Raw genomic sequence first — 22,318 nt, forward strand, 5'->3', positions numbered from 1 at the left:
CATTATGCTGTTGTTATAATTCTGCTTGAACCCTCCTCGTTAAAGGAGTAGTTCACCCAAAAGATTAAATTTTTTTTTTCTATCGATTAGTCACCACATGTAGACTTGAATTCATAGATTTGTTTAGTTTTTTGTCGCATTCTTAAGCCAATAATTTGATTACCGGCGGAAAGATGCCTATATATCCGGTAGGAGACACAAAGTAGACTCTTTGTGTCTCCTACCGGAAATACACCGGGTCATGAAATTACTGGCTTAAGAATGCGACAAAAACAAAAAAAAACTCCATGAATTCAAGGCTTCATGGGGTGTGTAATTGATAGAAAATAAGCAATTTCTTTAGTGAACTACTCCTTTAACTTAACTCCTGTTATAGTCCTGACTTCAGATTCCAATGAATTCCTTCAGCAAAGCTTTGAGAAGTATTTTTTATTCAGGTTTTTATTCTGTTAAAAAAAACCTGTTCTTGCATTCCATTTAACAAACCTGCCAACAAACATCACTTCAATTTCAAGTACTTTATTGTCATAATATAATACAGGTACGGATCTCCTTTCAACCTCTTCTCAAACAGATTCTCAAACTTTCTGTTCTAGCACATATGCAGTCAGTGTACTTGTCACGCATAAGGTATGCGTGGTCACAACATTTGGGATGTATGCGGATGTCCCCATGAGACATGAGATGGTGATGAAAATTACATCGTATCACGTGGCAACTATAACTTGCCATTAATCCTTGTTTTGTGTTCCTAGGTGGGGATGATGTAGGTAATGCTGGCCCGTCGACAGTGCTGGAAACCATTGCTACAGCTCCTGTGAGAGGAATAGACAAAATTATGCAAATGGAAGGTGAAGGAGACAGTGACAAGAAACGGATGACAGGAGTAGTTGACAAAAACTCTGCTCTCTGCTACACTGAAAAACACGACACAAACACCACCACTCCGTTTGCAGCAGGAAACAATATAGAAGACATGTATGTTCTGTATTCAGTAGATGTGAGCACAGGAGCTCACACTCAACAGTGCTTTAAGAGCACTCATTTATAGTGTTACAAGCACTTTAGGAAAGTTTATTAGTCTTTATCAGTCACAAGATTTAGGAAAGTTTGCATAGTGTGGTGTCACAGGATTAGAATACAGTTTATGTTAAAACATGTGGCTTCACATACTATGTTTGTGTGCATGGACAATTTGAACTTATGATGACACTATCAGGAGTTTTATTATTTGTTTATTTATTGTGTTGTTTAAAATTGTATAGACTGTGACATTAATCTCACCATTAACTCGGGTTAATGTTCTCAGACTTGTGGCTCAGTCAGTCCCTTCGGGACAACCTTCCAGTTGAAAGTGACATCCAGGCATTTTATTTTGAAAAAAAAGTGATATGTTATGTTACGTTAGTGTAGAGGTTCACAATATTTGTTGGTGCATCTAATGTAAGGCTGGCTGTGAACCCCAATGTCAGTGGTATGCCTGCTTCACTGTTTTATTTCTTCCGAAGCATGTCTGCACTCACTTGCATTTCACATACAGTAGGTGGCCAGTGACTTTGACCAGTTTCACTTTCAAAACCTTTGCATCATGCATGTCACACAAACAGAATGCGACGTATTTTGTTGATATAACAAGTTTTTTCATATAGAGTCCTATCCACAAATCCACCATTTAGCTTCAATCCACATTATCAAAACCATTGGTGTTGTGTGCCGCATTCTGTTGTGTGACATGGAAGTGAAGTTGATCATTCTCACTAGCAGCAAGATGGTATAATAACCATAAGAACCATAGCCACTAACACTTTGTAAACAAACCCATATACTGTAGGCCTACAGCTGGAATGTTTAGCTGTTATTGTGATATTGTATTATGTATGTACAGCATGGTAAAAAACATCAGCAGGAGAGTTTTGTATATGTATGGCTGACTAGAGACAATATTAGGTTTATTTTCCCATTGTCAATGATACTGCAGTCACTTTAACTTGTTTAACAGTTGTTTGTTGCTGTAGGCTACAGGAAGTAGATCAGACATGCGTTCATCAGCTGATCTCCATGACAAAAATATCAGGAGAAAACGTTGTTGCTGGCGAAATAACAACCAAAAAGTGTCATTAGGCCTACAGCAATTCAAATCTTCTAATACACACGTAATAGAGGCCTATCATGGATGGTGTAAATCATTCTTAGAGTATTTCAAGTACAGTAATTATTAAGTCATTTGTTTAAGGTTCCTTTCCATATGTGTGCATGCGTGCATGCATTAATGTGCGTGTGCATGTGTGTGTGTGTGTGTGTGTGTGTGTGTGTGTGTGTGTGTGTGTGTGTGTGTGTGTGTGTGTGTGTGTGTGTGTGTGTGTGTGTGTGTGTGTGTGTATGTGTGTGAGAGAGAGAGAGAGAGAGAGAGAGAGAGAGAGAGAGAGAGAGAGAGAGAGAGAGAGAGAGAGAGAGAGACTCTGCACAACAACACATTGATAGAGGGCCCACTCCCTCTATCCTTCTCCCGATCCCTATAGGCCTCAGTGCAACCGCATGCCTACACAATAATCTCTCCCTATGTTACAGTAAAAAAAAGCTTGTGGCGTGTCTGGTGGCTCAGCCAGTTAGTGCACAGAACATGATGCTCCTTGTGAGCTTAATTTAGGTTCAACCCCTTTGGTACAACATTCCAGAAAGTGACATCCATGCAGGCATTCTATTTCCAAAGTGACAATAGTTATTAGTGTAGAGTACCAGTTCTGCTGATGCCTCTAATATAAGGTCATGGTTGTGAACCCCAAAGTCAGCGGTATGCTTGCTTCACTGTTTTATTTCTTCCTAAACATGTGTGTGCACGCTTGCATTTAACATATATGAACATAAACACGTTGCATGTCTGCCAAGCACATGACAATAAACTATTGCTTAAACGTAGCCGGCCGCAAAACGTTCAGAGCTCTTTCCTGTAAGCTATTTTTTTAGCCTAATGTGTGATATGACTGTTATAAACCACAACTTGTCGCCTCTTGGGGGGATGGTCAGTGCTCTTCAGTTCATGTTCAGTGCTCTTTCCTGCATGCTATTTTTCTTTAGCCTAGCAGTGTATGATATGACTGTTATAAACCACAACTTCTTTCATCACTTGTTTCAACAGCGCGTGAGAGAGAGAAAGATGTGGATGTGGTAAGATAGTGTTTAGAGGCTGGTGTGAAGATAACCATTGGTGCATGTTTTCTTGTAATTAAAAGAGGGGTGTAGTTCAGCAGAGTGATGCTTCTTTCAGAAGAAGGAATAGAGGCAAATGGTGTTTTAAATGTTTAAGTAACAAAGAAACATGTATCCATTACTCACCAACAATGTATATAACATTGTACTTTATAGGATAATGGAGATATTTGATATTGGTATGAGTAATGTGACTGCATCTCGTTGAGACTTTGATAAGACAGGGGTTGAGTTGGTGTCACATTAGCTCTGTGTAGAATTACTGGTATTCCTTAAGTCAGTCCACCTTAAGGCCAAGTTAGCTCATTTCATTAGCTTGTTTACTCCGTGACATCGTGTGTCTAATGTTGGGTTTAAACCACAAACAGAGCCAATAGATAGGGATCATCAACATGTCTGTAAACGGACAAATGTGTCCGTGGCAAGACTTGTCCATGTCCGTGGCACATTTTTTATTTTGGTTAAAATGTGTCTAAGTCCATCACTACACCAAGGTTTTTGACTTGGCTAGAGGTGTTTAACATTACAGATTGGAGTTAGGCGCTGACTTTTAATCTGTTTCCCGTGGCTCCATAAACTATTATTTCATTTTTGCATATTTGTGTATCGTCTGCAGACACTTTCTGACAAACCACAAATCATTTGACTAGAGCTTTCCAGCATATAGAGAACTGAGAAAAATAAACAAGGAACTGAAATCTCAGCCATATGTATGTATTATACATACATAGGTCTAAATCCATGACTACACCAAGGTTTTTGACTTGGCAGAAAATTATGGCATCTCCAATTGTTGATTTGTTCAATGCATTTACTCAGTGATTGTTTTGGACCATAGTCCTCTAGTGATAATGGTCATGCATATTTGTGTATCGTCTGCATAACTATGGTAGCTTATTTTGTTGTTTTCCATAATCTGAGCAATCTGATGGTGAAGAAAGGGAACTTGGAAAGACACTTGCGGACAAACCATTTGACTAAACATTTCCAGCATACAGGGAACTGAGAAAATGAAATAAACTCCCATGTACATTTACTGATTTACAAAAAAGTACAGAAATGAGCCCACAGCAATTTTCTGCTCTATTTCTGTCCGACATTTGAGATTTATAGACATTAAATGGCCCCAGAGGAATAGTTACTGGTGCTGTTGTTATGGTCATGTGAATGTTAAAGTAATTTTGCATTACATTAATACTCCCAATTGTATTGAAAAATGAACAAACAAAATAATAGAACCACCCCACTCAAAAGCTGATAATCCTGCTTGAACTATACTTGTCAAGATGTCACGCTGCAAAAATAGCAGATGTACAAGGTCACAACACGCTGCACGACACTGGCGTATGATAAACGATAAATCAAGTATTTTTAGGCCTTGTTTTTTGTATGTGCACATTTTTGCATATACTGTAGGCCTAATGAGGTGCCCTTAACGTTGGGGGTGAATGTATGCTCGCCACCTCCTACATCCTGCATGACGAGGTCACATGCAGGTCACAGATACAGGGGCATAACAGCATGGTTTCTGTACCAGAATCAGAAACTCTGCTTTGACTGCAGTAAAACCTCAACAACACTGGACTACCTGCTCTAATCATTCTGCTTAAACTGAAGAAATGAACTCTGCATACAACATCATCATCATCATCATCATCATCACAGCTCTGACACTGTTAGCAAACACACACGGTATGTTTCAGTATATCTGCATATTATCAGCATTTTATCCATCTCTTATTGCAAATCTTGCGAGGGGAAACCAATAGCAGCCTGCCAGAGCTGTCTTTAATTACCAGAAACAATTGTTTACTTTTTAAAGTGTTTCTTTTTTACAAATATATATATGTACGTATGTTTCAATCAAACATATTTGTAATTCAAACTGAGGGAAGGAGGAAGACAATTGAACCACATTAAATGCACCAGAAAATATCACTTGTTTACTTTGATATACTATACTGTATACCTTACAAAATACCTTGAGTCAAATTGATAGGCACAGTGTCCTTTTTCAGAATTACCATTATCAAAAACTATGTTAATACATAGTCATAGTAAATTGCTTTAAATAATTACAAGTAGGCCTACTGTAAGTTGTAAACAAACAACTTTGTATAGGCATTAGTTAGTTTTTGATCATTGATCAACATTTAGAACACAAACTGGATATTTTAATTACTGACATGTCAGGGGAAAAGGATTGATGTTTCTCCCACCAGATGAAATAAATACTTCAGTCATTTCATTATGATACTAAAATGCTATATTTGTTTGTGTTTTCTTTCCCCTATCAGGTTCTACATTGTGTAATTTGGCAGAAGGTAATGAAACTCAGTGTTTTGGAGCTCTGGGGTCGCCTCTATTAATTCATTTGACCTCTACTAATGAGGAAGACTTTAAGTTAACTAGAAGCAGACAGGGCGGGACTATCACTGTGATTAAAAAAGGGAAATCCTCTCAGGGAGAAACACTGCATGTGGAATGTGAAACTCTATGTAAATATTTACCCAATGGAACATTAAGACTGGACTTCTCAATGAGGAACGATTCTGGCGTTTACCGATTGGAGTCATTTGATTCAGAGGGTAAATTAATGCGGAAAGTCTGGATGCAACTTCAAATACAAGGTAGGCCCAAAAGACACATTTCTCCCTCAATAATCAAGAAGTTAAGGCTCCACAAGTGAAAGCTTAATACCAGAGATTGATACAATTAATTATTATGTGTGTGTGTGTGTGTGTGTGTGTGTGTGTGTGTGTGTGTGTGTGTGTGTGTGTGTGTGTGTGTGTGTGTGTGTGTGAATTACTATACGTGTGAGGACCAAATGTCCCCCCAAGTATAGTAGAATGTGAGAAATAGACACTGTGAGGACCATTTTCACAAGAGAAATGGTTGTTTTATGGTTAAGTATCTTTTTTAGAGATACTTTTGCAATTAGGAAAAGATTCAAGTTGGGGTTAAGGTTAGGCATTTAGAGGTTAGGTTTAGGTGTTATAGAATTACAGTATAGTTATACCTGATTTAGACTTGGTTGAGCGCTTGTGTTGTGCACTGACAAATAGCCTATCTACAAGCTCACAGCGTGTTGCAGGACGGCGCGTTGTGAGCTTGTAGATCTACTATTTTACAGTTTTAGGCTTACCGTCAAAATGCCCCAAAATGTTAATCCTCACATACTTGTGAGGATTAAGAAAATCCTCACAAGTATAGTAAAACAAACGTGTGTGTACTGTATGTGTGTGTGAGTGTGTGCGTGTGTATGTGCCCCTGCGTGCGTGCTTGCGTGCATGTGTGTGTGTGTTCCAGCTCCTGTGTCAGAGCCAGATGTGTCTCAGGTGTGTGTATCATCAGAAGAGAAGAAGGTCAGCTGTTCTTCAGAGGGAGATGACCTTGAGTTAATCTGGCAGCTGGACAACCAAGTAATGACCCTGACCACCAACCAATCACTGAGCAGTGCCACACCTGACCATGCCAAACTGAGCAGCATCAGCTGGGTCAGTTTGGTCAATGGTCAATTAGAGGGAAGCTTGACTTGTGTTGTTCAGAACAAAGTCAGCGTCAGTCAAACAGTCATCCAGCTAACAGCCTGTGAAGGTGAGAGAAGGATCATTCTTGACTTTTTGTTGATGTCAGAATATATTTCATCAGTAGTCTAACTATTTTGTGCCCCTCCTAATTTGCAGTCATTTTAACCACTTGAACCCCAGTATCATATTCTGGGGGTAATTGTATCCACAAATATCTATGAGCTTAGAACGTGTCGCATTGTGGCGCGCTGAGAGCTTGTAGATCGGCTACTTTTGAGAGATTTGGTGTAGTTGGAAAAAAAGCGGTTCAACTACAGCGCTAACTCAGGTCCAGTTTACTAAGTCCAGAGGTTTTAAGTTCTAAATTACACTTATCTTAATTTGTGTGTGGATGTAAAATGGTCAAATAAAATCAATGCACAAAACAATAAACTTTGCCATGGTGAAGACTGAAAGTTTTGTAATTTACTTACAGTGGCAGCCATGTTGGCTCTACATTGTCATTTTTCAGAATGTTATGGGGGAAGTAAACAGAAAACACTTCACTGATTTAAAGACTGGGCAACCATAAATATATTTTTTTCTTTTTTTCTTCTACATTTCTCAATTTCATTATACTTTTTTTGTTCTGTTTCTTTGTCTCTTCTGAGATCAATTCAGTTCTGTGACTTCAGACTCCTCATTCAAGCTGGATGGTGTGACTGTGATTTTAGCTATTAGTGCTGCCACCGCTCTCAACTTCCTTCTATCTCTGTGTGTTTGCACCTTCATTCTGCGTAAGAGAACCAGCTCCCACACTGTTAACACAGGTAAAACAACAGTATAGATACAAGACTGCAAACCTCTACCAAGGCCTAAAAATCGCATCCGTTTTCTCATTTAATGTTTCTCCTGATGGTGCAGGAGAGGTCTTGGGGTTTCAAGAAAAATGTCATGTCATGTGTGAAGATACTCTGGGGGAGTGTCAGTGAACTCAAGGTGTCAATCCTGTGCTAGCAGGAGTAAATGTGGCACCAGATGCAAACATTATATAATGTTTGCATATATGCCGTCACTATATGCTGTCAACAGGCATACAAAGTTTTCTCATCATTTCCTCTAAATGAATCCATGCAATTGTGGAATCATAACCACACCATACAAATAAAATATTAAATGAAAAATTATAATGAATTAAATAATAATACTACATAACAAACACATAATATACAATAGCCTACACAATGGATGCGTTACGCGTTATCTCTCACATATTGTCCATTCTCTCTTTATTCTAGGTCATTCTGAAGTTGACAGTGTTGTCTATGCAGCTGTGAAAAAAAGGCACAGCGCTACACGTCCACCCGGTCCACCGCCAACAAATGACCAAGTGCTGTATGGGACTGCGGTGGAGGTCTCCTCCAGTGTCTGACGGCGCCATTGATTTTGTTCAGTTTTCAGGATCTGTCAAATTGAGTCACATGTTTTACTTCATAGCTACAGCTGCTTTAAAACAATTTTTTGACATCTTAATGTTGTGATGTCATGTCGTGGAATTTTACAAACTGTATTTGTAACAAACATTTTATTCTTAGTAGGCTAAGGATGCTACTTGTATGGTCACCATTGTATGGTGATGATGATTGTTTTCTTCAATGATCTATACGTTTTGAAACAATTGTCTTTTATAATAAAAAATGGGTGACAGTGAGGAGGAGTAGAACGGCTCATCCATTCTCATCCTTTATCAAGTTAAAGATGACTTTCTTTTCAATGTTTAAAAAATGTAAATACAGTATATACCGTAAATACAGTATGTTAATGTGTGTGTGTCACACAGAATGTGTGTGCTTGCATCAGCCTTTTAACCTGAATAAAGCTTGGGGTTGGCATTTTTCCATCTGCAAGGCATGCTGGTAGTTTAAAGCTCTTCCCTACAACAAATAGTGCTAACTTTGAGTTACTGTAGCTTCTTCCAGGGGTGAAATGCTCCTTTAAGCAACCAGCAAAATCACAGTTTGAACAGGGTTTTCCTTTTCACTGCATCATCCTCTCAAATACACTAGATGGCGACAGATCATAGAGCATAACCAGCAGCTTTGTATTGGCTGCAGTTAATTTCACTGATAGGCTATCATGAGAATTAATGGTATCAAGTTATCCAGCGTATACATGGGTTCAGAAAAAAAGCATATATTTTGAGTATATTTAAACAGGAATATAGAACTTGTGGTGCAGTCGGTCCAGCGCACCCACCTCTTGTCCCTGCAGGATACATACAACAGCAGGTGCTTGGACTATGAAAGACAAACAACACCTGAGTAATGGACTGCTTGTGATGATGCAGAATGGCAAGCATCTGAGGTGTCTATGAGGTGAAGTCTGGGGTGCAAGGCTCAGGAAAAGGTTATTCCCTGAGGCTTTCAGAGCCCTGAACGAGGACAAGAAACTAAATACAAAAAATGCATTCAATCTATAAATACCCCCTTGACAGGTGACAGGTGACAATGTTGGTGTGCTGGATTATAGCAATAACTTTGCCTCATTGCTAGTATATTAGTAAGCTATACAATGGATATAATACTCAGGATTGTTGCTGTTCATACTGCCTGCTTAGGTATTGCATCATATATAATTATCTTTTACTTTTCATCCTACCACATCCTGTACCACATACCACACATCACGTTTCACAATATTTTTTGTCTCCACCCCCTCTACAGTAGCAGTCATACTCAATGCCATGCTTCTCTAATATGCATATTTTTTCATCCTTATATATGATTGAGATTTTAATTTAGATACAAAAATATGTGTGTATACTTGCAGGGACATTCCTAGGACCATGCTCATTTTCATGATATATTATTTCAACAGTCTATAGACACCTTTCAGGTGAGTATTAAGTAGCCTACGTACCCATAGCTGCAAAAGTGTAGGTGACATGATGACGGCTGAATGACGGTAGAGGGCCATGTGTGAATGACACTTCCCCTTCTCTTTATGTTAATTTATTCCCAGTAAACTAATGATATTCATGTGTAAACACGACTTAAGACTGTGAGTAGAGACAGCATTGGCTCTGAGCAGAAGACAGTGACACAGGTTCATATCACTGATCACCAAAGACACAAAGCCTTTGAGGGTTAAACCATCAAAGAACTTCGACCTCCAGCCATTTACACATTGGTGAGTGGAAACCATTTTTCCCCCCCAAATAGGTCAGTGTACCGAAACAGGCGTAGAGAGGAGATACATGCCAAAAGAGATAAGAGGGTCAGATTTGAACCCGGGTCCTCAGGCTCACAAGGAGCTTTAAGTGCAGGCTGAGCCTCCAGAAGCCACACATGGTTGTTAACATAGAGGGATTGAGTAGAGGACTAAAGACCTGCCTTTTTAACAAAGCATTTTTTTAGCTACACTGGTTTTACCTCTAGGCTGATGATTTAAATGTTTTGTTTCAGTTTCTTATATATTTTATAGTGGTGAGATGATATATTTTTCTTTCTTTTTTTGCAAATGCCTATTGTAGCACTTTGAGATTTTCACAAATGTAATGTAATGTAAATGTATGTGTATACATCAAATCCGTTATAAGTAGAGGTTTCCTTTCAACTGCATGATTTCTGTACAAGAATTAGAAACGCTGCTTTGACTTACAGTGAAATTAACAACACAGGACTACCTGCTCAATTCTCTCTCTTTAAACAGTAGAAATGCATTCCAAATACATCATCATCCTCATCATCATCATCGTCACAGCTCTGGCACATGGTATGTTTAAAATATGTTAAAATGTAAACATTTTAATTGGAACTTAGGGAAGGAGGAATACTATTGAACCACATTAAATGCTGAAAAATATCCAATATTACTTGTTTATTTTATTGTCTCCGCCAGGCCGAAAGGCATGGTGACTCTTGGCGAGAGAGTATGTTTTGCACCCTGTCCGTTCGTCCTTCCGTGCGTCCGTCCGTGTGTCCTGTCTGTCCGCGACCAGCTAATCTCCGGCACCGTTGGCCCGGTCGCTGCGAAACTGTGCACACACACTCCCTGGATGCCAGAACCTCTGCCCCAAATTTTTCACATGGGCCTGTTATAGTGCCACCAGGAGGCCGATTTGACCCATTTTTTATATTACTCCTACAGATTGTATCCAAACGTCATGCAAATCGATACACAGTATCATGTGATCAACATGGATCTGTCCGATTTTCCATATTCCTCATTGGCTAAGGTTGGCTTCCAAACTAGTGTGCAGGATTGGTTTGTTTTGAACAAAATGCCTCAAATCATGAACGCAGCGTCCGATTGCGGTGAAACTATGCACGCACATTCCCACTAGGCTTTTTCAAATCAGCCTCATTGTGGCACTATAACAGGCTGATTTGTGTTTTTACCTATAACTGCTCCCATCTCCCAACTTTGTATGCGTACTCCCTCGAGGCCAAGGAAAAACCTTTGCCCTGCATTTTTCACATCTGCCTTTTATAGCGCCACCAGGAGGCCGACTTATGTAAAACACATTTTTGGATATTAAGCCTTCAGATTTTATCCACATTTCACGCAAATCCGTACACATGATCTCTATAGTCATGTGATCAAGACAGATCTGTTTGATTTTTTCATATTCCATCCTGATTGCGAACGCCGAAGGCACGCCTCCGCCCAAGTGGAGCTTACTATGAAAGTCTGCTTGGCTTGTGTGTGTGTCTGTCTGTCTGTGTGCAGTGCACTGCCTGGGTGCGGCCGACAGAGTGCGCCAGAGTGCAGCTACAGTCAAAACACAAACACACAAACACACACACACACACACACAAAGTCCGTAAATACACAATATTTTCAAGCTGCGTTCGCTTCCAGCGTTCGCGCGTCTTACTTGTTGGCTAAGATTGACATCTAAAGTTTTCAGGAGTGGCCCGCTTGGAACAAAATGCCACAAATCATGAACGCAGCGTCCGATTGCGTAGCACATTCGCGCTACGTTGAGGAACAAATGGCACCCTTGTAACATTGCCCTATTATAGCGCCACCACAAGGCCAAATTTTGCAAAACGTTTGTCCAAACATCACGTAAATCGGTACACATTATGTCTATAGTCAAGTGATCACGACGGTTCTGTCCGATTTTCTTGTTTGGCGAAATCCGAACATTGCTGGCCCACAATAACCTACCTGACCTGGCGGAGACCTTTGCTCCGAGGAGCACTTTTTCTAGTTTACTATATCAAATTCCAAACTTGGCTCAAATTGATTGGTACAGTGGCCTTTGTCTTAATTATCATGATTAAAAAACAGGTTAATTCAAATTCATAGTAAATGGTTTCACATAATTAGAAGTAGAGTAAGTTGTAAACAAACAAAGGTACAAGGTAGTTTGGGGTACACAAACTGGGTATTTTAATTACATGTCATGTAAATAGGATTCTGGTGTTCCTCCCAGACTAAATACATTAATCAGTGATTAAGTATGATTCTAAAACAATGAACACCCATCACCCTTCACTTTACTTATCGTATATTTATTGTGTTTTCTTTACCTTCATCAGATGCTACAATTTGTAATTTGTCTGGAAATAATGGATCTCAGTGTTTTGGAGAACTGGGAAAGCCTCTGTTAATTCATCTGAATTCTACTAGAAATGAGGAAGACACTACTTTAACAAGAGGCCCACTTAGAATTGCAACATTTAAAAGAAAAACTAATCAGAGAGAAGCATTCTCAAAACAATGTGCAAATCGTTGTACATTCTTACTGAACGGAACATTCAAGTTTCATTCTGTAATGAAGAACGATTCTGGAGACTACCAGATGGAAACATTCAATTCAAAGGGGGAAGTAGTGCGGAAAGTCTCCATGAAACTACAAATACAAGGTAATCACGATTATTATCTAGTATTAACAGCTGACTGTACTGAAACAAATATGTGTTTCAGTACAGAGACCTGGCGTTTCAATTTTAGGTGAAGATAAATAAATAAACAAACAAACAAACAAACAAACAAACAAATAAACAAACATATATAATAAATACATCTATTTATAACAAGATTTTTTCGACTCCCAGAAATACTATTTTAGCCTCAAGCCAGACATGGTACTCTTAGACAAATGTATTTAAATGTATTCATTTATTTATTATATTACAAATGGAAACATTACAATAAGCATTTATGCATCACGTGGTGAGACTCCTTTGCAATCATGATACACATACAAAAATGTTCACTTATGAGCTGTAATAGAACAAGTTTTGGCCAACCTAAAAGTTAGTAACTGGAAAAGTGTGCTCCTTAGAGCAAAGATCTCCACCAGGCTCGGTTGCCTACCCAGGGCTGTGACAGTCGTGGGTGCAGCTGCGGGGGAAACAACAGATGGTGCAACTTTTAATGTTCTTCTGCCCATTGGCAGAAGTGTGAAATGCTTTTGGAGGTGCGTTCTATAGCGGCCCCAAGGTGTGATGGATCTTGCATTCATGATATATCACATTCTTGCAAGAAGTAGTACCCGCCACAAATGTATGAAGGCAATTACAGTCAACCAGTAGGGAGTCATTGTAACATAACTCACGGGACCATTTGTACCAAATTTGGTGGGGGGAATAAACATGTTTCTGCAACAAACAGTGACATCTTCAGCATTTGTGGCACCCTCTACAACACATGATACAAGCTTGCTCAGTTATAAGATGTAACAGAGCCATTTTGGCTCCACAAATTGGAATCTTAATAAGCAAGTGCAACACATCAAAATGTCAGATGTGGTGTGATTGCCAGAAGTACTCGACCCCAGTACTTGAGTAAGAGTACAGATACTCCTTGGTCAAATTTACTCCACTATACAGTAGGTAAAAGTAGCTCAGTCAAAATGTTACTCAAGTAAGAGTAAAAAAGTAATTGCTTTTAAATATACTTAAGTATTTCAAAGTACATGCTTTGAAAAATACTTAAAGTACAAGTAAAAGCAAAAGTAGAAGTACATTTCTTACTTTTGATATCAATGAATTGCTGTAATGTTTTCACAATGAATTTATAGGACCTTGTAACTCTTGTTTCAGAGAAGTACTGTAACTCTCTGAAACCACCTGCACTCCATGCACTGATGTGCTTGCTTGTAGACGATATACAAAGCCTTCAGAAACACCTATAAAAACATAGAAATGACTGAGGAACCAGAACTAAATACTTTTACTCCTATACACCCATACAAGATGTAACAAAGAGGCGAGCGGAGGGGGAAGCCAGAAACACGGCTAGTGTGAGAGCAGAAGTTAGGCCAATTGCATTTTAGGGAAGAAAAAAACCAACCTAAACGCCAAACCACACCAATGCAACTAGTCGCAACTCCTTGCAACAAAACTGTTTTAAGGTCAACCACAGCGATGCAACTGCCATTGGGGTTAATGGTTGCAAGTAGTTGCAAGTAGTATGTTGCAAGGAGTTGCATGGCGATCGAAACATTGTTGTGGATGTGGAGTGGGCTTAAAAGTACTCAGTACTTTATAGCCTTCCTAGAAATATACTTGAGTAAAAGTAAAATATTTGTCTTGGAAATGTACTCAAGTAAGAGTAATACGTATCAAAAATATCTAATACTCAAGTAAAGTACAGCTCCTCAGAATCTGTACTCAAGTACATTTACTCCGTTACTGTCCAGCATTGCAGAGGTGAAGACGGAACTACTACTAGGTCATGCCTGGTCCCACTAAGAGAGCTAGATAACCTGTGTGCGTGCGTGCATGCGTGCGTGCGTGCGTGCGTGCGTGCGTGCGTGTTTTCCAGCTCCTGTGTCAGAGCCAGATGTATCTCAGGAGTGTGTGTCACCAGAAGAGAAGGTGGTCAGCTGTTCTTCAAAGGTAGATGACCTTGAGTTCATCTGGAAGCTGATCATGAACACCAGCAAATCCCTGCACAGCTGGAGACTGGATAACCAATCACTGAGCAGTGCCACACCTGAGCACACCAACCTGAGCCGCATCATCTTACCTGGTCAATTAGTGGGAAGCTTGACTTGTATTGTTCGCAACAAAGTCAGCGTCAATCAAAGAATCATACAGCTAACAGCCTGTGAAGGTGAGAGAGTTGAGAGCTTTTCTTAATTCATGTGGGCAAAATGGTAATGAATGAGGTGAACTGGGCGACGCATCTTCCTCATGTTCTTGGAAATATTCCAACCTCAGCGAACGTTGCTTCGCCATGCTCTAAATTCAACTAAAAACATTAGAAAAAGAAGAAGGGAAAAAAACAACACTGTCTTCATACCCATTCATTGCCAACCTCTCTCCATCGTTCTGTCTGACTTAAGACAGTCAAGTTGAATGTTGGCAGCGTACTGTACATTAAGACTTGCATATTTGTTTTTTTTGGCGTCAGTCTAGACTAAATGGAGGGTCAGTGGGTCTAAGAATATGAATTCGCAATTGTTCATCGTAAAAATATTCGTAATATGTGGGAAATATTCAGGGATTTACTTCCTTGGCATACAGAGATTTAGGCTGATTGGTCCAGTGGTTTGCGAGATTAGCAGTGGACACACTGAAACACAGTTTCATTCCTGTATCAGGACTTTGGTTGCATGTGGTCCCTCCTCTTTGTCCTCTCCTATTTATCTTGGCAATAACTATTCATTTTCTTTGTCATGTGCTGTGTTACAATTCCTCAAAATTTTACTAACTAGTAGAACTACTAGTCCAAGCCAATATTACTGAAGTTATAACAGGAGACAAGCAGTCTTGAAAATGACCAAAACATAAATAAATAGTATTACTTGCTGATTCAAAATGTATTGAACATGTTGCTTGAGATAAACTTTCCTTTTTTGTTTACAGCATGAGCTATCATAAAATAATCAACTTTTCTAATGTCTCCCAAGCTTATACTGTACCAGTGTCTGGGCCTGTGGAACAGCTGTGTTCTTCACATATAGTGGGACTGATTTTAGGACCACTTGTTGTGATTCTGCTGATGACCCTGCTGCTCCTGCTGTGTCGATACAGATCAGGCAAAGGTTAGTATTACTACATTAGATTACATCTGAATCATATCAATACATTCACTGAGATATTTAATACAATGGCAAGGCAATTTGAAGGACAACTTATGTGGCCTATTTTTTTTTACAGGTCTATTTTGTGTCAGGTAAGTACAGTTTTGCTCTGTGTCTATTCTTCAACATGACAGTAGAAGATTAGATCTTGTTTACTTCTTCATGCTGCTAAACATTTATCTTCACATTTATAGACCCATTCAACCTCAGGGAACCAATCAGGAAACAAATAGGGTTCCAACTGACGTATACTGCACCATGACCATGCTGCAACACGGTCAGTCTTTGAACCAATCATGTTGAATCTAATCTTCTTTGTTTTCTTTTGGCTAATTTCCATTGGGGTCGCCACAGCGGATCATCTGTTTCTATCTGGAACTGTTTTCTGCGTCTTCCCTGTGAATCTTTTTTTAAATTTGATAAAAGCAATAAAACCACATGGTTACAGCAGTTCGAGGATGACACAAAGTCCTGAGACTTATTTCCATTGAGGTCCTCTCACAGTTAACAGTTAATAAGTAAAACATACATAACAATACAAAACACATGACAGTAACATATAGGTTTTGTCTGCTGCTTAAAAGACCTCAGATTGGTTGTCAGTTGACACTGGTTTCGAGGTCGTTCCACTGTGTGGCTCCCATTTAAGTAAATCATCCCTTGCCCACTTTACTTTTAAAAGCAGGATGGCTCACGTTTGCATCCTGCCACCTGCATGTCTCTTACCGCATCCATGAACTTCCTATTTGACCTTCCTCTTCTCTTCTCTTCCACCCTCCTCATTGCATCCTCACCGTGTTCCACTGTCTCTCATTCAGGCACACATAATCTGTCTTAATCCTTCTGATTTTCATTCATCTTCTGTCTAGTACGTGCCTCCACCTTCATAGACTCTCTTCAACCTGTTCCCTCATCTCACTATATCACAATGTCGTCTGCAAACATCATAGTCCACGGTGCCTGACTTAATTTGTCAACCTGTCCATTATCACTGCGAACAAGAAAGGTCTCAGTGCAAATGTTTTATGCTATAATCTGAACCTAAATTAATTCATAACTTCAATTTTAAAAAAATCTCTTAAATCGATTAAACAATGAAGATGATTTGTGGAAGTGTATTAATCACTTTCAACCTCAGGTCCCTATTTTGGGCATGTCATTAGGGCAACAGTTTTCAAAAATGTTCAAAAAAGATTTTGTTGAAAGATTTCAAACATTGATCAAGAACAGCAAAAATAGAAGACCTACAAGCTCACAATGCATCACCGCCATGCGTTAATTGTAAATTCTCTATTTTTGCTATACTGTACATTATGCCTAAGTATATAGGTTAAAGTCTTGCAGTTCAACAAGTATTAATGTATTCATTCATTCATTTTACAGGTTTTCCTGTAATTAGCATATTAAATTACCAAATTAAATACATTTTAATTGTTTGTTTACCAGACAACACAGATGTCCATGGAGCACGGAAGCACTCTGATGACTATGAAAAAAGTACAGTATATTGTTTACATATTCTCATGTACAAACATACTGTTTGTACAAGTTACAATGCTGATTAGATCCGTTCCCAGAATTCTTCTGTTGAGGAAATGTTTTTTTTCCTACTAATTAGCATAATAATTAACCAAATAAAAATGTAATTGTTTGTTTACCAGTGAACGCAGACATTCATGAAATACAGAATCACTCTGAAGACTATGAAAATGCCGGTACAGTATATTGTTTAAATATTCTCATGTCTTACAATGTTACAGTGTTACCACAAGTTACAATGATGAGTAGAATCAGTTTCCAGAATTCTTCATGTTTTGAGGCAACAAAGGAAAGGAAATGTCCCAGTAGACATCTGTGTGATCTGTTACAATGGAACTAAACTTGAGCTCAGTGAACGACAAAAGTCTGAAAAACGAATGATCATGTAAATACACCTACATAAGCATCAGATGCTCTAATCTGAACCTAAAATGAATTAACAACTTAAACTTAAAAATAAATATCTTAAATCGATTAAACAATGAAGATAATTTGTGGAAGTGTATTAATCACTTTCAACCTCATGTCCTTATTTTGGGCATGTCATTAGGGCAACATTTTTCAAAAATGTTCAAAACTGTTGAAAAGATTTCAAACATTGAACAAGAACAGCAAAAATAGAAGACCTACAAGCTCACAATGCGTCACATCGCCATGCGTTAATTGTAAATTGTCTATTTTTGCTATACTGTACATTATGCCAAGTATATATGGCTTAAGTGTTTAAAGTAATGCAGTTCAAGTATTAATGTATTCATTCGTTCATTATTCATTCATTTTACAGGTAGCATATTAATTAATCAAATTAAATCAATTTAAATTGTTTGTTTACCAGGCAACACAGATGTCCATGGAGTACGGAAGGACTCTGATGATGAGGACTATGAAAATTGTACAGTATATTGTTTACATATTTTCATGTCTTACTGTTTGTACAGTTAGAATGCTGATTATAAGAATCCGTTCCAAGAATTCTTCTGTTGAGGAAATGTTTTTTTCTACGAATTAGCATAATAATTAACCAAATAAAAATTGAATTGTTTGTTTATCAGTGAGCGCAGACATCCATGAAGTACAGGTTCACTCTGAAGACTATGAAAATGGTACAGTATATTGTTTAAATACTCTTATGTCTTATGTTGATAATTAGAATACGTTTCCAGAATTCTTCATGTTTTGAGGCATGTGTTGAGGACATTTTCAGCGAGCATAGACATCTGTGTGATAGTGGCGTCTCACATTTTGTTTTATAATGCAATTTTAATGAGTCCTGAGGTCATGGGTGGGGATGGCCAACTTGGAAGGATTAAACTAAAAAACAAAAAAACTTTAACTCACTGAACGACAAAACTCTAACTTTTATAGTCAAGCCACCAGACACGAGCACCGAGGTCTCGGTTTCTCCTCCCCCGCATGTCAGCTCTGCTGCTGATACATCATGTGAGTATATGTGATTTTGATTGAATGTGAAACATGTATTTTGTTTTTTTATGCTTATTCGCATTCCAAAGTATTATATTATACATGTTTTTGTGTTTTCTATAAATGCGAATAGACAGGCAGTTGTGTTGTGTGGAGTGTACATTGAAATTCTGCATCAAAAGTAATAAAAAATAGTAATAAGTAATATAAGAAAGAAAATAGACGATCTACAAGCTCACAACGCCTCGTGTTTGCAAAGCGTTGTGAGCTTGTAGATCTGCTATTTTCACAATATTAATCTGTGGAACCGAGTCAATCTAAATGGAATGCCTCAACTTCTACAATTCCAAGTGCTTATCAGGGTGGGGGGTCCCATGTTCAAATATGATTATTTTGAGGGGGTCACGGCCTGAAAAGGTTGAGAACCACTGCTCTAGAAAATTGAGCCAACTGAAATCTAGACAGTGGCAGACTGGAAACAGAAATCAGCTTGAGAATTTAAATAACCGTGGCCCTCATACAGTATGTGTTATTTTTATTTTTATGTATATAATTATTAAGTAGTAAAGGCACATCAATCATATCAATCATCAGCTATCAAGTAAATACAAACTGAAGGGCCCCAGCATTACGGTCTGTCTTTCAAACGAAAAAAGAAAAGAAGAAAAGTATGACAATAGGGTATGTTCACACTTCGATCAACTGATAAAGACTTCAGTGTGACTCTATGGAACATACAGAATATTGAAAAACAAAGTTTTAAACTAGTAGGTGAAATTCAACTATACAGCATATTTCTTGCCTAAAATGTATCAATCTTTTAGTCAAGCCGGCAGACACGAGCACCGAGGTCTCAGTTTCTCCTCCCCCGCACGTCAGCTCTGCTGCCGATACATGTGAGTATATGTGATTTTGATTTAATTTGAAGCATGTTTTTGTTGTTTTATGTTTATTCCCATCCCAAAGCATTATATTAAATATACTTGTTTTTGTGTTTTCTATAAATGTGAATAGACAGGCAGTTGTGTTGTGTGGAGTGTCACTATCCGACGCTGCATATCATTTTGCTTGTTCAACAGTGTATCCGGTATTAAATGTATTCTGTACCTTTGATTCCTTAGATGCCCGTGTACAACCTAGATCTCTGAGAACTCTGGCTACCGATACGTCTGGGGACATTAAAATCCAAGGCAGTTGCTAGAACAGCGGTGAGAACGGCCGCTAACAAACCTACAGTATGGCCACTGTTTTGGAAACCAAACCTGTCATTGCCCCAGTATGAAGGACCACCCTGAAGACTTTGGATTAGTCCTGTGGTGCAGTTGTTTTTAACTCTCTAAATATTTCCACACAGTTTTAACAATGAAACCTGGGAGATTATTATCAGTCTCTAGTTGGGCAAACTTTTTACAGAATGTCTGTTTAAAGATGTGGTCTACTGGATCTTGAACAATATGTAAATGTTGGGTAACGCTCGCTCGCACGCGCGCACTCACGTATGCACACACACACACACACACACACACACACACACACACACACACACACACACACACACACACACACACACACACACACACACACACACACACACACACACACACACACACACACACACACACACACGCACACACAAACACACGCACGCACGCACGCACGCACGCACGCACGCACGCACGCACGCACGCACGCACGCATGCACACGTCATGGGCAAAGGAAACAGCGGCTCCTCCAAATTGAGCGGTTTCCTAATAGCTGATACTGAGCAGTACCGTGCTAACTGTTTGGAGAGGCCGGCCATTTGAAGGCCCCTCACAACCAACTTGTGCACGTGCCCTAGGCTACCAAAGATAAAAAACAAAGGTTTACATCTGATATGATCAGACATACACACATCTACACACACAAACAACTGTATACAGACATCATTCACAAACTGTTAATGAGTTAATGGGTTGATTAATGATTTATTGAGAAAATGCATAGACCCAAACTTTGAGTAAACATGGACCCAACTCATCAATTCTTTAATGTAACGTAATGTAATCTTTGTTATCATTGCTATCTTTTGTTACATGTAGTATTAACCTGAAAATGCATTTTTTGCTTCTTTGCACCAGCTTTATTGTTTTTGTCTCAAATCAAAATGATACCCTGAACTGTGACAATGTACACTTGTACCTGTCCAATTATATCACCATTAAAAAAAAGTAACTTTCTTTTAAAAGTTTTTGTGTGTGTGTGTGTGTGTGTGTGTGTGTGTGTGTGTGTGTGATGATAACAACGTAGTTGTATAATAAATATCCATTTTGATACAAGGAGTAGGCAAGATATCAAGAAACTATTAGTGCAAATTCAAGAAATCCAAGCAATAGTAAAACGTTGCATGAAACAATGGTTCCCCCCACCCCTTTCTTCAGATTTGTACTTGTGCTAACTGTGTCCTCCCAACCTCGGATATAAAAATTCGACCCCAATACTGTACAGTACATGCAAAAGCACAACTTGTTGCGGGAACCCAGTATAGCCAAATGTGGGTAGTCTTTGTCACTTTTGGTTCTATTTAGCAGCATTTTATGTGTGAGATATAGACAACACATTTCAACATGAAGTTCATGATAAAACTGACCACTTCTGTAACTCATACTTCTCTCTTTAATTTTTTTGTCATCCGTTTCCTCCCATAGAGTGGAAAAAAAACAAGTAGTGTCAATAGATAGTTTCATACCCTGTGCAGTACAATTATGTGGTTTGCAAAACAGGCTGTGCTGGGCCCTTTAGTTTGTATTTATTTGATAGACTGACAGTGCTTTCACTACTTTATTCTTTTATAGAACACATATGAGAGCCGCTGTCATTTAAATTCCCAGCCTGATCTTTTGTTTCCAGTCCATCCCTGAGTGGGTCTGAGTCTGCCCAATTTTCTAGAGGGAACCCTGACCTTTGAGCCCCTGGGCCTGGCATACCCATTCACAGAGGTGGACAAAGTACTCGACCCCAGTACTCGAGTAAGAGTACAGATACTGTTGGTCAAATTTACTCCACTACAAATAAAAGTAGCTCAGTCAAAATGTTACTCAAGTAAGAGTAAAAAAGGTATTGCTTTTAAATATACTTAAGTATTCAAAAGTACATGCTTTGAAAAATAAATATAAAAGTAAAAGTAAAAGTAGAAGTACATTTCTTAATGTTTATATCAACGAATTGCTGTAATGTTTTCACAATGAATTTATAGGATCTTGTAACTCTTGTTTCAGAGAAGTACTGTAACTCTCTGAAACCACCTGCACTGCATGCACTGATGTGCTTGCTTGTAGAACCACTAGGTTATACAAAGCCTGCACAAACACCTATAAAAACATAGTAATGACTGAGGAACCAGAACTAAATACTTTTACTCCTTTACACCTATATAAGATGTACTGTAACAAAGAGGTGAGCGGAGGGGGAAGCCAGAAACACAGCTAGTGTGAGAGCAGAAGTTAGGCCAATTGCATTTTAGGGAAGAAAAAGAAATTGCCAACCTAAAGGCCAAACCAGACCAATGCAACTAGTCGCAACTCCTTGCAACAAAACCGTTTTAAGGTCAACCGC

At 38.7% G+C, this 22,318-nt stretch overlaps 3 protein-coding genes across 3 annotated transcripts in view; all 3 read left to right on the forward strand.

Moving 5' to 3' along the window:
* LOC311057312 (sodium-dependent phosphate transport protein 2A-like) overlaps window positions 1-1,126 on the forward strand; it is a gene marked incomplete at its 5' end in the record, with an annotated part of 7,119 nt that extends 5,993 nt beyond the window's left edge. Inside the window, one exon of the mRNA XM_084074267.1 lies at window positions 756-1,126. Within this exon, the coding sequence (XP_083930393.1) occupies window positions 756-1,051 (296 nt within the window). The 3' untranslated portion in view covers window positions 1,052-1,126. The remainder of the gene's footprint in view (window positions 1-755) is intronic.
* Window positions 1,127-4,764: 3,638 nt separating this feature from the next.
* Window positions 4,765-8,246, forward strand: LOC311056812 (uncharacterized protein). Its single transcript, XM_084073633.1, has 5 exons — window positions 4,765-4,899; window positions 5,505-5,837; window positions 6,517-6,804; window positions 7,388-7,546; window positions 8,015-8,246. The coding sequence occupies exons 1-5, from the start codon at window positions 4,827-4,829 to the stop codon at window positions 8,146-8,148; spliced, it is 987 nt and encodes a 328-aa protein (XP_083929759.1). The 5' UTR covers window positions 4,765-4,826; the 3' UTR covers window positions 8,149-8,246.
* A 1,544-nt stretch (window positions 8,247-9,790) lies between these two features.
* Window positions 9,791-20,255, forward strand: LOC311056979 (uncharacterized protein). Its single transcript, XM_084073846.1, has 13 exons — window positions 9,791-9,905; window positions 10,428-10,490; window positions 14,499-14,789; window positions 15,589-15,723; window positions 15,839-15,854; window positions 15,957-16,039; window positions 17,209-17,259; window positions 17,424-17,477; window positions 18,137-18,193; window positions 18,354-18,404; window positions 18,667-18,741; window positions 19,548-19,619; window positions 19,845-20,255. The coding sequence occupies exons 2-13, from the start codon at window positions 10,433-10,435 to the stop codon at window positions 19,922-19,924; spliced, it is 1,023 nt and encodes a 340-aa protein (XP_083929972.1). The 5' UTR covers window positions 9,791-9,905; window positions 10,428-10,432; the 3' UTR covers window positions 19,925-20,255.
* Window positions 20,256-22,318: the final 2,063 nt, after the last annotated feature.

This window comes from Gymnoscopelus microlampas (assembly GCF_963454915.1).
Source record: "Gymnoscopelus microlampas genome assembly, chromosome: 12".
Classification (NCBI taxonomy): domain Eukaryota; kingdom Metazoa; phylum Chordata; class Actinopteri; order Myctophiformes; family Myctophidae; genus Gymnoscopelus; species Gymnoscopelus microlampas.

What these genes read in the sequence shown, in the direction of transcription:
- LOC311056812 (XM_084073633.1), top strand. Translation starts at nt 4,827, where the DNA reads ATGAACTCTGCATACAACATCATCATCATCATCATCATCATCACAGCT. An exon ending in ACTGTTAGCAAACACACACG is followed by an intron (nt 4,900 to 5,504) that starts GTATGTTTCAGT and finishes TTCCCCTATCAG; the next exon opens with GTTCTACATTGTGTAATTTG. An exon ending in CCAGCTAACAGCCTGTGAAG is followed by an intron (nt 6,805 to 7,387) that starts GTGAGAGAAGGA and finishes GTCTCTTCTGAG; the next exon opens with ATCAATTCAGTTCTGTGACT.
- LOC311056979 (XM_084073846.1), top strand. Translation starts at nt 10,433, where the DNA reads ATGCATTCCAAATACATCATCATCCTCATCATCATCATCGTCACAGCT. An exon ending in TGAAGACTATGAAAATGCCG is followed by an intron (nt 17,478 to 18,136) that starts GTACAGTATATT and finishes TTTGTTTACCAG; the next exon opens with GCAACACAGATGTCCATGGA. An exon ending in TGATGAGGACTATGAAAATT is followed by an intron (nt 18,194 to 18,353) that starts GTACAGTATATT and finishes TTTGTTTATCAG; the next exon opens with TGAGCGCAGACATCCATGAA.